The 16219-nt window shown below is 40.1% G+C and overlaps 1 protein-coding gene across 2 annotated transcripts in view; it reads right to left on the bottom strand.

Annotated features, from left to right (window-relative positions):
* Positions 1-16219, bottom strand: part of EFCAB5 (EF-hand calcium binding domain 5) — a 75918-nt gene that overhangs the window by 17872 nt on the left and 41827 nt on the right. For both annotated transcript variants that reach the window (XM_077480337.1, XM_077480338.1), the window contains 3 exons: positions 7829-8040; positions 5781-5937; positions 40-326 (listed from right to left, as the gene is read on the bottom strand). In XM_077480337.1, coding sequence (XP_077336463.1) covers positions 40-326; positions 5781-5937; positions 7829-8040 — 656 coding nt within the window. The remainder of the gene's footprint in view (positions 1-39; positions 327-5780; positions 5938-7828; positions 8041-16219) is intronic.

Below are 16219 nucleotides of genomic sequence, written 5' to 3'. Positions count from 1 at the left end.
TATTTCTGCTTAGTGCATTCTGAAGTTTTCAACACTAACCTTGTAAAGGGCTTGAAATACAGCTTTATATACTGAATCTAGTCTGCCACCACTAGTTTCAGCAACAGTCTGAATGTGTTGCAGCCACTTTCTCCGGCTGGCTCCTCGCAATTTATCTGCCTGTGTACGCTCAACACTGAAGGTTAGAAACTCAATCACATTCTCAAACACCTCTTCTACTGGTCCTGGTAGCTCATGGATGACACCCAAGATGTACCTAGTGAACTCACTCGCTGACAACTTCCTTGACCCTCGCTGAGATTTTGAGGAGGTCAGGTTCTCTCTTCCTACAAAAAAGAAATATGCAGTATGTATTTAATTATAATTCAAGAAACAGTGGACAAAAACTAGGTATCTTTGGTTGTATTCTTTCTAGCATACCCACAAGAACAATGCATACAGTAGTTTGCATATATCTGCCCAAATATCCAAAGATTTAAACCAATAGAGTGTCAGCCCAAATTCAGGAGGACAAAATTAGTGCAAAAACAGCTGCATTTTGCGGACAAAACACACGTTCCCTTCATCAGGGCTCAGTTTGCAAGTGTTTAGTGGACTCAAGAAAGAAGATGCAAGAGACATTGCTTAGAAAGGAATCAGATGGGGCAGAATTAAGTCAGGAAAACATTTCAGCCATTTTACTGGCATGATTCTACCCCATCTGATTCCTTTTCAAGAAATGACTCTGGCATCTGTAAAGAACATCTCCAAAAATGTTATTTTCTGATTGTGTAATTGGCTTGCTGATTTTTCTTAGGCTACACTTAGATTAAAGTCAGAATTCGGCCATCCACTACAATAGAAAAGTAATTTTTGATACTCCCCACGGGTTAATCACTTCTAGAGTGATGTAGACAATGCAGATTTCTTTATTAGAATACAGAAAGTGGATCTGCTGATTATTAATGAATCAGAACTGATTCATCTGATGAAACAAAAAGCTATGTTTTCAATGCAACAAAAGGTAGGAATCTACAACAACATCTGTGAAAACCCATGCAACATTCACTGATCCCCAGAGGGGTGTTTTTTTACTCAACAAAAGTGGAGTTACGCTTTAAAGTGTTATTAAAGACTCAATTTTTTTTTAATTAAAATAACAAACATATCATACTTACCTGCTCTGTGCAATGCTAATACTCCTCTTCTCCGGTCCCCCCCCCCCCCCCCCCCCCGCCCCGGCACTCCTGGCAACTTCCCGGAAAGACATAGGTTGCGGACAGCGGCCCGGGCAGGTGGGAGGAGACGAGGGAGGGGAAACGGGTGGCGCCGTAAAGGATATGACGTCGCTCTGCCTCCATTGATCCCAGTATAAATAACTACAGTGTACACTGCGTGGCCACGCCCACTGAAGACGTAATCACGAAACGCATCAGGGCATGGCCATGAGAGTAGTGAGGTTGAACAGGAGCAGACGAACACCCTGGACTCTTCTGACAGGCAGTGACGTGAGAGGATATCAGCCTGACGGTGAGACGTTCGATCTGAAGTACTGGCAACCTATGTATATGCTTTTAACATATTGATTTTAAGTAAGCGCAATTTACTTTTCAAAGTATTTTTTCCATATATTTTTTGTATTTTTGTTTTTAGTTTTGTTTTATATATTTTTTGTACTTTGAAAAAAAAATTTTTTGCAAAGGAATTTTTAACAAAAGGTTTCTGCTGTATAATTGCTGTGGTAAAATCTTTCGCTGCTTGGAAGATTTTTAATATCTTTGCAATAAAGTATCGATTTTTAAATAGTGGTCACAAGCCTCCCACTATATATATATATATATATATATATATATATATATATACAGTGGTGTGAAAAAGTGTTTGCCCCCTTCCTCATTTCCTGTTCCTTTGCATGTTTGTCACACTTAAGTGTTTCGGAACATCAAACCAATTTAAACAATAGTCAAGGACAACACAAGTAAACACAAAATGCAATTTGTAAATGAAGGTGTTTATTATTAAAGGTGAAAAAAAATCCAAACCATCATGGCCCTGTGTGAAAAAGTGATTGCCCCCTAAACCTAATAACTGGTTGGGCCACCCTTAGCAGCAACAACTGCAACCAAGCGTTTGCGATAACGTGCAATGAGGCTTTTACAGCGTCCTGGAGGAATTTTGGCCCACTCATCTTTGCAGAATTGTCCTAATTCAGTTACATTAGAGGGTTTTCCAGCATGAACGGCCTTTTTAAGGTCATACCACAACATCTCAATAGGATTCAGGTCAGGACTTTGGCTAGGCCCCTCCAAAGTCTTCATTTTGTTTTTCTTCAGCCATTCGGTGGTGGACTTGCTGGTGTGTTTAGGATCATTGTCCTGCTGCAGAACCCAAGTTCGTTTCAGCTTGAGTACACGAACAGATGGTCGGACATTCTCCTTCAGGATCTCTTGGTAGACAGCAGAATTCATAGTTCCTTTTATCACGGCAAGTCAGACAGGTCCTGAAGCAGCAGAACAGCCCCAGACCATCACACTACCACCACCATATTTTACTGTTGGTATAATGTTCTTTTTATGAAATGCAGTGTTCCTTCTACGCCAGATATACTTGGACACACACCTTCCAAAGAGTTCCACTTTTGTCTCATCGGTCCACAGAATGTTGTCCCAAAAGTCTTGGGGATCATCAAGATGTGTTGTGGAGAAATTGAGACGAGCTTTGATGTTCTTTTTGCTTAGCAGTGGTTTTCTCCTTGGAACTCTGCCATGCAGGCCATTTTTTCTCAGTCTTTTCCTGATGGTGGAGGCATGAACGCTGACCTTAACTGAGGCAAGTGAGGCCTGCAGTTCCTTGGACGTTGTTGTGGGGTCTTTTGTGACCTCTTGGATGAGTCGTCGCTGCGCTCTTGGGGTAATTTTGGGCGGCCGGCCACTCCTGGGAAGGTTCACCACTGTTCCATGTCTTCGCCATTTGTGGATAATGGCTCTCAGTGTGGTTCGCTGGATTCCCAAAGCTTTGGAAATGGCTTTATAACCCTTTCCAGACTGATAGATCTCAATTACTTTCTTTCTCAATTGTTCCTGAATTTCTTTGGGTCTCGGCATGATGTGTAGCTTTTAAGGATCTTCTGGTGGACCTTACTGTGTCAAGCAGCTCCTATTTAAGTGATGCCTTGATTGTGAACAGGTGTGGCAATAATCAGGCCTGGGTGTGGCTAGAGAAATTGAACTCAGGTGTGGACAACCACAGTTATAGTATGTTTTAACAAGGGGGGCAATCACTTTTTCACACAGGGCCATGATGGTTTGGATTTTTTTTCACCTTTAATAATAAACACCTTCATTTACAAATTGCATTTTGTGTTTACTTGTGTTGTCCTTGACTATTGTTTAAATTGGTTTGATGTTCCGAAACACTTAAATGTGACAAACATGCAAAGGAACAGGAAATGAGGAAGGGGGCAAACACTTTTTCACACCACTGTATATATATATATATATATATATATATATATATATATATAAAATTCTTGTAGCCTTGCTAAGAGCATAATAGAAGAGTGGCCCTAGCTTGCTCCCCTTCCCCCAACAATAAGTGTGCTGTACACCAGAAATACTACACCATGAGTGGATTTTTTTTCCTTTGAGGAACTACCACGGGATATAGGAGTTTTTTGTCTCTTTAACAACGAAAAAATCTGTGGAGAATCGTTTGGGAAGATACAGCCGATTGGTGGAATCCTCAACAAAGTGGAATACAGCCTACATGCGTACAACCCCTTAGGGGGTGCGTGGATTTGGTGAGTGGGGACCCTTGAGGGAGAATGAGCACGGAAGTCACGAATAAGCAGTCATAATCACGAAAGTCACTCTCTTGTCTCCTGAAGCAGAGAAATTTGCATATTTGTGAATACCTGGTAGAAGAGTCACTGTGGACTATATATACATTTCTCTCAAAAACTTTTTTCATTTTTTTCATTTTTTCAATTTTTTTATTTAAATAATTTTACATTATAGATATTTTTTATATTGTTTTATTTTAGATTTTTTCACTGTTTCTCACTTTTTTCTTAGTGGTATATATATTTTTTTCACATATATAATTTTGTATATAACACTCCTTGTCTATGAGTAGTCCAAGGAAGGTATAGGATTGTGGTTGATTGATTTCTGTATACTTATCACATGGAATATTTTATGTAATTGGCTTGGTTTAATACTGGGAGCCTAGCCGGTATATTCCCTATAGAAAGGAAAAAAAAAATTTTTCCTTCTTTTTTTTCCTTCTTTTTTGTTGTCACAGATTTATTTAGATATCACTTAATGTTATTTGGTTATAAGAGTGAGGATGCTTTAGGTCACCTATGGGAGTTGGTATAAATTATTGAGAAAATATAGTTTCTCAGAGTTAATTAGTGAGGAATTTTTCAGCTTATACACATTAGTTGATTGAATAGCACTAAACACTGAATATATCATAGGCCTTAGGGCCAGGGAACGGGGATTAAAATAAGTCTAGTTTCAATCCTTTTATATTTTGAATAGAAATAAATTTGAGGTAGCGCCAGTAGCCCATATTAATTATTTGCAATTTGTAAGGGGGGAGAGGGTTATGTACAATAAAGGGTATAACACGATATTGGACCCCTTGCATTTCTTACACGCTTATTGCCAATGAGGACAGCAAAATAAAACGGAGGAGGCAGGAGGAGATAAGAGGCGCCTACACAGCGGGATAAAACAGACAGGCTTCAACGCAAAAAGCTTCTGGTAAGCTGCCATCTAAGCGGGTCCACACTGCGGTGCAAACGGTGAAGGTGTAGGACAAACTCTGCTAATATCTACAACACGGGAGGATTTCTTCTACCCTGCATGTACCCTTCATATAGATCGATTGGAAATACTTTGAGCTGTTTTTATGCTGGACTTGTTTATACTCATTTTCCACTGTTTTTGGACACTGGTTGTTGGCAATCACTGAGATTAAGAGTGGTGTAACAAACAGATTTGGACTGCATTTTGAGAACAATAGGAAATTAGTAGTATTCCGAATATGCAGTAAAGCGCTGTTAGTGCTTGATTTATTCGATCAATCACATTGTGTTACATTGTTACATTGTTACTTTGATATATAACAGCTGCTAAAGATAAGAAGAGAGTGATTTTTTTCTAAAATTCAGTTATAACTGTTTACTGCTATACATGAGCACTGAGGTCAAGTGTATTTGCATAGAGTATATATTTCTGATAATGATCTATAGCACAATGCTTGTGCCATGTAATTTGTCCCTTTGTATGTTGTAATATACCTGGTTAATCCTGCCTGTTCCTGGGTCCCCCTGTGTGTGCTCACCACTCTCCAATCTGAGTCTCTCCACTCTCTGCTCTCCCCCTGCCTCTTAGTGTGAGAGCCGATCACCTTCCTGCCCCTCTCACCACTTATCTGCTGCAATATGCAGCAAAAATATTTGTATCCCCTCTGGTTTATACAGTTATTAACTACAGTGTGTGTGTTTTTTAAATAATAAGGCTAAATACCTTTTCTCACACCGCCGCTGTGCGGTCATGTGACTTGCATCTGCTGGCTATCTGACGTCCGAGGGGAATCTCAGCCCCTCCTGCTGGATCATGTGACTGCACAGCTGCGTTGTGAGAAAAGGTATTTAGCCTTGTCATTTAAAAAAAAAAAAACACACACACTGTAGTTAATAGCTGTATTTATAAACCAGAGGGGGTGTCAGCAAAGTCACAATGTGACTTTACAAACACTTTAATATTTGCTTTTCCTTAGAGACATCTTACCTTTAGCCATGGCCTCCGATTCCATCCCCTCCTTGTATTTGGTCAGAACTCCATCTACCTCCTCCAGCTCAAGGAATCCGGACCCATCGTTGTCCCATTTCTCAAAGAGAGCCTGCAGGACAAGCTTCTGCCGTGCTAGGAGGGCATCTTGATGAACCTGTAAAAAAAAAGGAAACAGATGAAAAAATGCCATTATATTGCTAGAAATAACAAAAGTTATAAATACAAAAAAATTTAAAATGCAAGTTTTTTATGACAAAGATTTTATGTAATTTTGCATTCCTTGGGAACTACAACAAAACATTTTGTCTGCTGATAAAGAAGAAAAAACAGAAGTGAATAATACTGTATATTTATTTTAAGTAATATAATAAATCCGTATGTGCTTACTCAATGCCAAGTTCAACTAACAAGGTGTGTTTGCTACACTTGGAATACTTGAAGCGGTTGTAAACCCCGCTTTGTCATTTTTACCCACAGGTAAGCGTATAATAAGGCTTACCTGTAGGTAAATTTAATATCTCCTAAACTTGCACTGTTTAGCAGATATTCACTCTGCATGCAGCTAGATATCACTGGCGCATGCGCTCTGAAGATCCATACCTTGCCACAACTTCAGAGCTTTGTTCCGGAAGCAAGGGCTCCTGGGCACATGCATGGGAGTGACGTCGTCTTGATTTCAGTCAATTACATAGCCCAAGCGTGCAAACTTGGAAGAAAGACAGGGGAACATGTCAACCCTCTCAGTGGTGACATTACAGCTCTGGAGGGCTTTGTTCCAAGGTGAGTATTTCATAATGTGTTAGTATGTGATTCACAGTATGCCATTGCCTTGCAGGTTATCTTATTTTTTTTTTATTTTTTTTGTTGCAACATCATGGTTTACAACTGCTTTGAAGCTAAACTCCAGCTCTGTATGCATTAGTACATCTTTAAATGTTTTTTATTTGTTTTTTTTTTGTTTTTATGCAGGCAGTGTATATACCTGAATTGGACTTGTTATCAGCCTCCTGCAATCCCTGTACACCAAAGTTGAAATTGGGGGAGAGGGGGAGAGGCATAAGTAGCTAATCTGTTGTGCTGCAGGACAAGAAGCATGCTGACAGGAGGAGAAAGCAGACTGATGTAGAGGTGAGCAAAACCTGTCTGCTGCATCTACTTTCACAATCTATTCATATTGTGGGGCTGGGGAGAAGACCTGCTATAAGTGTTCATTATCTGCAGATGAAAAACAGCTCCCCTATATGCTTTTTTTAATCTGTGTATTAAACGGTTTTCCTGGAGTTCAAGTTTACGTAAACAGCATAGATCCTGTGATTTTCAGTACTGCTCAGTCATCAAAATCAATGCAGCCAACCAATTGAAATGTTGATGGGATTACTATTTCAAATTGATGTAAACCATGGCACACCCTCAGATAGAAGGGATGGCAGGTTCGCTGGCTAGTATATATTAAAGAAAAACCTGGAGGAAGTGGAGATCACCAGTACCCTGTATTTTAGGTTAGCAGATCTTATATACAGTATAATCTTTAATCTGATGGTACTGTATCTGGCCCGCTATGGCAAACTGTAGGCAGACCTTACCATGTGCAGCAGTGTTTAGGCACTCATAAATGGTATTAATGGTCTGTTAAAAGCCTGTAAAAACTGCAATTTTCTTTCAATTTTCTCTATGAGACTGCCAATTGTTTAAAAACATTCTTATGTTATTTAAATATGCAGTATATTTCTTTTCTTCTTCTTCTTTTTTTTTTATAGAAACATTGTACTGCAAAATAAATGTTTTTATATGTTTCATTGCTGGATATTCTAGTTTTGTAACAACCAGTGGATAGGTAAACCACATAACTTCATATTTTAATTTTTTGTTGCTTTTTTCCCAAAATAATTTCCAAATATTTATAACTTTTTACTTCTGGTGAAAATCCTTAAAATGTCACCAAACCTCAATTTCAAGTTGCAATCATGCAAATTAATACATAATATTCTGTTTCAGCACAATGGAATTATAACTGTGCTAGATAATGTACAGTATGCAACTATTACTTTAGCCAGCAGTGCAATTCTCTCTTCTTCGGTTTCCACGTATTCCTTCTGCATAAAGGAAGTGACTTTCTCCACAGCTGCGAGTGGGGCATCTCCCACAAAAGTTTCCATTAATTGGACAAACTGGGGCAAGTTGAGGGCTTTGCCATTGAAAGCGCTGGGAATGCGTGATGGACCACGAGTATTAATGTCCGAGATGATGTTGTATAGATCTGGAACACACAGTGAAGATATTAAAATGTGCACATATATATATACTTTTATTTTCTCACTATTAAGCATTTGAGAAGAAAAGTTTATGCAATTATTAGCACACCTTGTACTGTGTGATGGCTTGCTGAGCCTGTCATTTTTGTAATACATTTATGAACACTGTTAATGGAAAATGGGCAGGATTACTTTTGCAAAACAGATTTATTTTAACATGCTTAAACAATATTTTGCATGTCACTCCTTTGAAGGCCATTAGTTGATTCCCATGTACAAATACATAAACCTATAAACCTTTGGGCTCAAGGTAAGCAAAGGCGCAGTGTAAGGCTTACTGCCAGGAGCATGTCAAAGTCTATGATAGGCTTAAATATGTGACAACCATATGTGTTAGATGCTGTTCTGAGCAGTACTCACCATGGATGTAGCATAAGGGGTTGCAGGGGTCACAATCGCAACCCCGCCCCTAGCTCCAGGAGGCCTCTGCAGCCTCCCTGTCATATTATCATATCCTCCACAAAATCCAGCTCTGATCTGCCCTAGAGCCCCACAGCCACGCTCTAGTACTGGGCTTATACTTTGCCTTCCACAGTCCACGCCCCTCTGTTCCCATTGGCTGGGAAGAAGCTGTGAGCCATTTCCTGAATGGAGAGGAGCACAAGGTGAGAACAGCCAAGGGAGGGGAAGTGTCTGTGCTGTGTGCTGGCAACATGGAATGGTAACCGAGCTCAGCGAGGCAAGAGGAGGAGAGTGCCATCCTGTAGCCACGATGAGACCGATGTCACTGATGAGGTATGACAATGCTCACTGTCTCCTAGTCACCAGCTGGGATTCTCTGTACCCCCCACCTGGAGATGTCTACTTCCCCCACTTTCCTGACAACTGGGGAAAAGACACACACCCCCAGGAGGCGACCTTCCCCCAACACCTGCTAACACTGACAGAGAAACCTTCAGAAATTGATAAAACAAATCCCTCAACACCTCCTCGGGGGGAGGGCCCTGAAGGGCTGCAGGCTCCAGATGTTGTGTCACATGGCTTTGCCCTGCCAGATCTAAGTTGCTCCCCCCAAAGCCCTTTGACCACCCCAACCACCCTGCATGCTATGCCCAGCTGCTGAGCTCCTTTCCCATTACAGCACTCTATACTGTTCCTCCTCTGCAGGGCTGAAATCACATTCCTTTACAACACAACCAGTTAGCCACGATCTGCACGATCTGCACAGGGTGTATCTACCTACTGCAACTACACTGCCGTTCCGACCAGAGAAATTCACAGGTCAGAAGGGCAACATAAAAGCCAGACACATCCTGTGAAGACTGATAGACTGTGTGTACAGGAATGTGATTTCAGCCCTGTGTAGTGTAGGTATGGGCGGGGGGGGGGGGGAGCTGTATACAGTGCTGAAATGGGAACTGAGTTCTGCCAAGTGACCTGCCAGGGGTACTTGTCCTCTGATGTAAACAGGAACTCAAAACTCTTAAGACACTTTGAGTATCTTGGTGTGCGGTGGATGTATCTGCACGCATGTTGGAAGTAGTGGGGGGGGCCAGGTCAACTTTTTCATCGGGGCCCACAAGCTTCAAGCTACACCTCTGGTACTGGCATACAAGGTAGGCAGGTTATCAGGGGCCCTATGCCCAAAAATGGAAATCCTGCATTCAGGGCATACATCACTGAAGCATACAGCCTGAGTACCAATGGAAACAGCTCCCAGTTGCATACAGCTGCCATGTATTTCAGCCTGTAATTGATTTTGAAAAGCTGCTGACAGTGGGCTATATGAAGCATCTGTGCCTCCCAGGCACCAGAAACACATTTTTTTTTTTTTTTTACGCTGTACAAGCCAAACTGCCAGAGAACAAGCTTTGTTAAAGTAGAGCGAAACCCTATCCTTTACAGCCAAGGAAGCTGTCATCCCAGCCTCTGTTTGATATGGATTAGTTGTGATGGTGCTGTACATTTGATCAGTTATGACACGAGCCATTTGATAGGTTGATAGTGCAGTTGAGAGTACAAACAACTGTGACAGTTATCATTGACGGTATGCCTTAATTGTTTTTAGAAGCATTTATTGATGGGTTAAGTTCCACTTTACATTTTAAAAAAATACTTAGGTACATAGAAAAACATTCTTTAAAATGGTAACTCAATACTTGGGGGTGTTTCCTTTTAAAAGGAAGTGTTTAAAAGAGAAGAGTGTTTATATTGCTGATTTCGGCAAGCAGAAGTGCTCTCCGGAGCTCTCCGCAGTGCTGAAACAGTGTTTATACCCAAAATGCATGCCTTTCCTGCTCCACCCCAGGACACCAGGCATATGAACGGGTATACCCATGGCAAGGAGTCAGCAGGCACATGGTTTCCTGACATACTTAAAACAGTATGAAAGCTCTTTAACTTACAAGGTGCTTTGTCAGGGGGCCCCAAAAAAGGAGTTACCCCTCCTAAAGCACTAGATCCAATAATGACTAGAACAGACATTTTGACATCCCAATAGGGCCCTAATGACTGCCATGAATATGGTATATACAGTATAAAAGGAAGTTGTAAATTAAGTAGGAGATTTAATTGTAGATGTTGTTTCAAAATGAAACAAAGGAAGCTAACATCAAGCAAACATCAAAATGATCAAAGGAAAACAAATTAACCTATATTTAAATTCTATATACAGTATTTTGTAAGTTTGTGCTTTAGCTATATAATCTGCATCCTATCTGGTTGTTATCATGTGTAAAACGAGAAGCAAAGGGGGTGGATCCATTAGAGTGGTGACTTGCATCAGTACATGGTAAAATTCTGTTGAAAAACAGGAACAGAAAGCAAACAGGGGATATATTGTATCCATGGGTCCCAAGTTTTATCAAATTTGGTTTGTATGGTATTAAGCGATCAGGTTAGCTTGTCGTTGATCATGATTCAATTTGATTTGGGTTTAATATATTAAATGGACATAGCTTTCTGTTTTCAACTTCTTGCTATTATGATTCTGACAGCCAGAATAATGTGTCACCAAAATTAGACTGAAACGAGCTGCAATAAGAGACTGTTTTAGAAAATTTTTGGGTGCTAGAACAATCTCTTGATGCAGCTCATTTTTACCTAGAGTGTGTGGTCCATGGAGCTTTGGCCATCAGGGAGTAGAGTATTCTATATTTGGCTGTGGGTTGAGTTTTTGGACCACTCCCCAATGGGTATCAGCCAAGAAGGAAGACTTTGGGTATGTGGCCTTTGCATTGTTTGCTGTTAGCACAACCAGACTATTGTCTACCCAAGGTCTAGGTCTAAAATACCAGAAGGATATATAAGGGTGACAATCTAGCAAGTCTATATACCCAAAAAGGATTGACTAATGGCAAGATGGAAGGCACCATATTAGTTTCTGGGAGCAGAGATCCAACAATCATCTGACCAACAAGAACGTGTCAATCCCAGAGTATCCCTTAGGTCGCCAGGACTCGCCTTAGGTCGCCTCATATTTATAGAACTATGCAGTGTACTTTTTACCAATACAGATGTATCAATGTCTTCGATTAAAATTAAAGGCAAAACTTTTTTTTGCTTTTTAGTTTTGGATAGAGTAGAGTGGGTTTAAACCCCTGTAATTTTTTTACCTTCTATAATCCATTGAGGAGATTTCCCTTCATTTTGTGTTCCATAGACATTATTATTATTATTATTATTATTATTATATTATTATACACGATTTATATAGTGCCAACAGTTTACACAGCGCTTTACAATATATAGGGGACGACGACACAATTACAGTACAGTTCAATAGAAAAGGTACATGAGGACATAACAGACATAGACATAACAGGAAGCAAGAGGAAATCACTACAAAGTGAGGAAAACACTTTCTTAAGGCCCATACACACGATCTGACTTTTTGACAACAAACATGCAAATTAGCTGTTTTAAGGCAACATCCGACCATGTGTACGCTCCATCGGACAATCTTTTTCAGTTTTCATCGCACTTTTGTTGGCTGTGCGAACTTTTTGACAACATAAGCTCCGATAGAGCAAAGTCCGATCGTGTGTACAGAAAACCATCAGACTTTACAAACACGCATGCTCAGAACCATTGCAAAAGATCAGACAACAATAAAGAAGTTGGCCAAAAGTAGCGGTAAAGGGTAGAATTTGGTGAAAGTTGGCTTAAAAAGTCAGATCGTGTGTATGCTTAAAAGTTCACGGGCAGTGCCCTTTGTACAGAAATCCACGGGAACTTTTCTACAAAGTCTGATCGTGTGTATTTCGACAGCTATCACAACGAATGTCCCGATTGGAAATTTAACATTTTAGCTATTCCCTAACTTTCAGTCTGGGTGAAAATGGTTACTAGGACAAAAAGAGAGGATGAATCCCCCATGTTAAGAAATAAAAACATGACAGGTAGCTAATCCTGCCTTATTCCTTAAAAAAAAAAAAAAGTTTTAGCTTTACTGTATATACAATTTAAAAAATTGCATTGTTTCATTTTGTTGTGTAAGATAACAGTTTTTTCATATAAATGTTACTGCTCAAGACAGTTATTATCTTATATTGTATATTACAATCCGATTTCCAAAAAAAAGTTGTGACACTGCTTAAAATCTACATGAAAAATACAATGATTTGCAAATCTCATAAACCCATATTTTATTCACAATAGAAAATAGAAAACATATCAAATGCCTAAACTGCCTTGGGGCGCGCACTCGAGAGCATCCGTGACCCAGGGCATCATGGATCACGGTAAACGGACGCTCATCGCAGCCGTTTACCACATGATCGCGCTGTCAAATGACGGAGTGATCACTTGTAAACAAACCGGCGTCATGTTATGACGCCGGTTCCTCCCTCCCCTCTCTGTACCGATCGGTACAGCGGAGGGGGAAGAGATCGGTGTCAGCAGCACTGTGGGCTGCATCTGCAGTGCCCACAGTGCTGCTCACCGAAAATTAACCCCTCAATTCCCTGCCAATACTCTGCAATACCCGCCAATACTCTGCAATACCTGCCAATACTCTGCAATACCCTGCCAATACCCTGCCAATACTCTGCAATACCCGCCAATACTCTGCAATACCCTGCCAATACCCGCCAATACTCTGCAATACCTGCCAATACTCTGCAATACCCTGCCAATACCCTGCCAATACTCTGCAATACCCGCCAATACTCTGCAATACCTGCCAATACTCTGCAATACCCTGCCAATACCCTGCCAATACTCTGCAATACCCGCCAATACTCTGCAATACCCTGCCAATACTCTGCCAATACTCTGCAATACCCTGCCAATACTCTGCAATACCCTGCCAATACTCTGCCAATACTCTGCAATACCCTGCCAATACTCTGCAATACCCTGCCAATACTCTGCAATGCCCTGCCAATACTCTGCAATACCCGCCAATACTCTGCAATACCCGCCAATACTCTGCAATACCCTGACAATACTCTGCAATACCCGCCATTACTCTGCAATAACCGCCAATACTCTGCCCACCAATACTCTGCAATACCCGGCAATACTCTGCAATACTCTGCCAATACTCTGCAATACCCACCAATACTCTGCAATACCCGCCAATACTCTGCAATGCCTGCCAATACTCTGCCCACCAATACGCTGCAATACCCGCCAATACTCTGTAATACCCTGCCAATACTCTGCAATACTCTGCAATAGCCTGCAATACCCTGCCGATACTCTGCCATAAATTGCCATACCAGGCCATACTCAGAGATACCCTGCAATACCCAGCCATACTCAGTGATACCCTGCAATACCCAGCCAGCCGTCATATGATGTCCTTGACTTTGTGCAAGGATATCTGAATGATGGGTGTAGCTACAGGCATCATTCAGATATCAGCTTTTTCAGCCGGCGATTCCCTACACCATAAGAACAATCATAGCGGCTGTTCCGCTGCTTGATCGTTCTTACAGGAGGCGAGAGGGGACGTCCCCCCCTCCCGCTGCCCTCCGGTGCTTCTACCGACTTGCCAATACGATCAAAGCCAGAATCTTTTTTTTTTCTTTATTTCAGGCTTCTCAGCCTAGAAGTGAGATGTGGGTCTTATTGACCCCATATCTCACTGTAAAGAGGACCTGTCATGCCATATTCCTATTACAAGGGATGTTTACATTCCTTGTAATAGGAATAAAAGTGATCAGTAAAATGAACAATGCAAAAAAAATAAAAAATTTAAAGCGCCCCTGTCCCTATGTGCTTGCATGCAGAAGTGAACGCATATGTAAGTCCCGCCCACATATGAAAACGGTGTTCAAACCACACATGTGAGGTATCACTGCGAACGTTAGAGCGAGAGCAATAATTCTAGCCCTAGACCTCCTCTGTAACTCAAAATATGTAACCAGTAAAAAATGTAAAACTTCGCCTATGGGGATTTTTAAGTAGCAATGTTTGGCGACATTCCACGAGCATGTGCAATTTTGAAGAGTGACATGTTAGGTATCTATTTACTTAGCGTAACTTTATCTTTCACATTATGCAAAAACATTGGGCTAACTTTACTGTTTTGTTTTTTTTAAGCACAAAACTGTTTTTTTTTTTTTTAAAAGCGTTTGAAAAATTGCTGCGCAAATACTGTGCGAGATAAAAAGTTGCAACAACTACCAGTGTATTCTCTAGGGTCTTTGCTAAAAAAAAATATATAATGTTTTGGGGTTCTATGTAATTTTCTAGCAAATAAATGATGATTTTTACATGTAGGAGAGAAATGTCAGAATTGGCCTGGGTGCTCCAGAACGCCTGATGGTGCTCCCTGCATGTTGGGCCTCTGTATGTGGCCACGCTGTGTAAAAGTCTCACACATGTAGTATCGCCATACTCTGGAGTAATAGCAGAATGTGTTTTGGGGTGTAATTGGGGTATTTTGGGGTTTGGGGTATGCATGTGCTGTGTGTGAGAAATAAACTGATATGACAATTTTGTGAAAAAAAAAAGGAAAAAAAAATCTTGATTTTGCAAAGAATTGTGGGAAAAAATGACAACTTCAAAAAACTCATTATGCCTCTTACTAAATACCTTGGTATGTCTTCTTTACAAAAAGGGGTCATTTGGTGGGTATTTGTACTTTTATGGCATGTTAGGGTCTCAAGAATTGAAATAGGCCATCAGTCCTTAAGGTGTGATCAATTTTCAGATATTGGCACCATAGCTTGTGGACTCTATAACTTTCACAAAGACCAAATAATATCCACCAATTTGTACTTATTTTTACCAAAGATATGTAGTAGTATAAATTTTGGCCAAAATTTATGAAGAAAAATTACTAATCTGCTAAATTTTATAACAGAAACGAAGAAAATTCATTTTTTACATAATTTTCGGTCTTTTTTTCTTTTATAGCACAAAAAATAAAAAACCCAGCGGCGATTAAATGCCACTAAAAGAAAGCTCTTTTTGTTTGAAAAAAGGACAAAAATTTCCTATGGGTACAGTGTTGCATGACTGAGTAATTGTCATTCAAAATGTGAGAGCACCAAAAGCTGAAAATTGGTCTGGTTATTAAGGGTGTTTAATTAAGTGCCCAGTGGTCAAGTGGTTAAAATTGATGGCAGCAACACATCTCAAATAAATTGAAAGAGGGGGAAAAAATAAGTGGTACTAACAAGGAAGAGCTTGCAACTAATTCGTTATTGGCAACAAGTCAGTAACATGAGTGGGCAAAAAAATAGCTTCTTAGGGAGTCAGGGTGTCTCAGAAGAATAGGTGGGCAGAGGTTCACCAATCTGTGAAAAGCTGCATCTAAACGTTATTACATAACATCTATGTAATATATATATATATATATATATATATATATATATATATATATAAAATATATATATAAAATATATATATATATATACATATATATATATATATAAAACTATAGAATGTTTCTTAATGTAAAATTGCAAAGGTTATTAATATATCATAATTTATAGTACATAATATTATCAAAAGATTCTGAGAATCTGGGAAACCTCTATGTGCAAGGGACGAGGCCAAAATGCAATTTTAAATGCCCTTGATCCTTGGGCCCTCAGACTGCACTGCATTAAAAACAGGCATGATTCTGTAATGGACATAATTGCATGAGCTCAGGAATAAAAAAATCACACTTTGAACACAGTTCTCCGTGCCATCCAAAAAATGCACAGAAGAAGCCATATCTGGACA

The sequence above is a fragment of the Lithobates pipiens genome, unplaced genomic scaffold (assembly GCF_037356315.1).
Source record: "Lithobates pipiens isolate NorthernLeopardFrog02 unplaced genomic scaffold, aLitPip1_a1.2 Scaffold_16, whole genome shotgun sequence".
NCBI classification, from domain to species: Eukaryota; Metazoa; Chordata; class Amphibia; order Anura; family Ranidae; genus Lithobates; species Lithobates pipiens.
The sequence above is the reverse complement of the archived record's forward strand: the minus strand, read 5'-3'. Positions and strand labels throughout refer to the sequence as shown.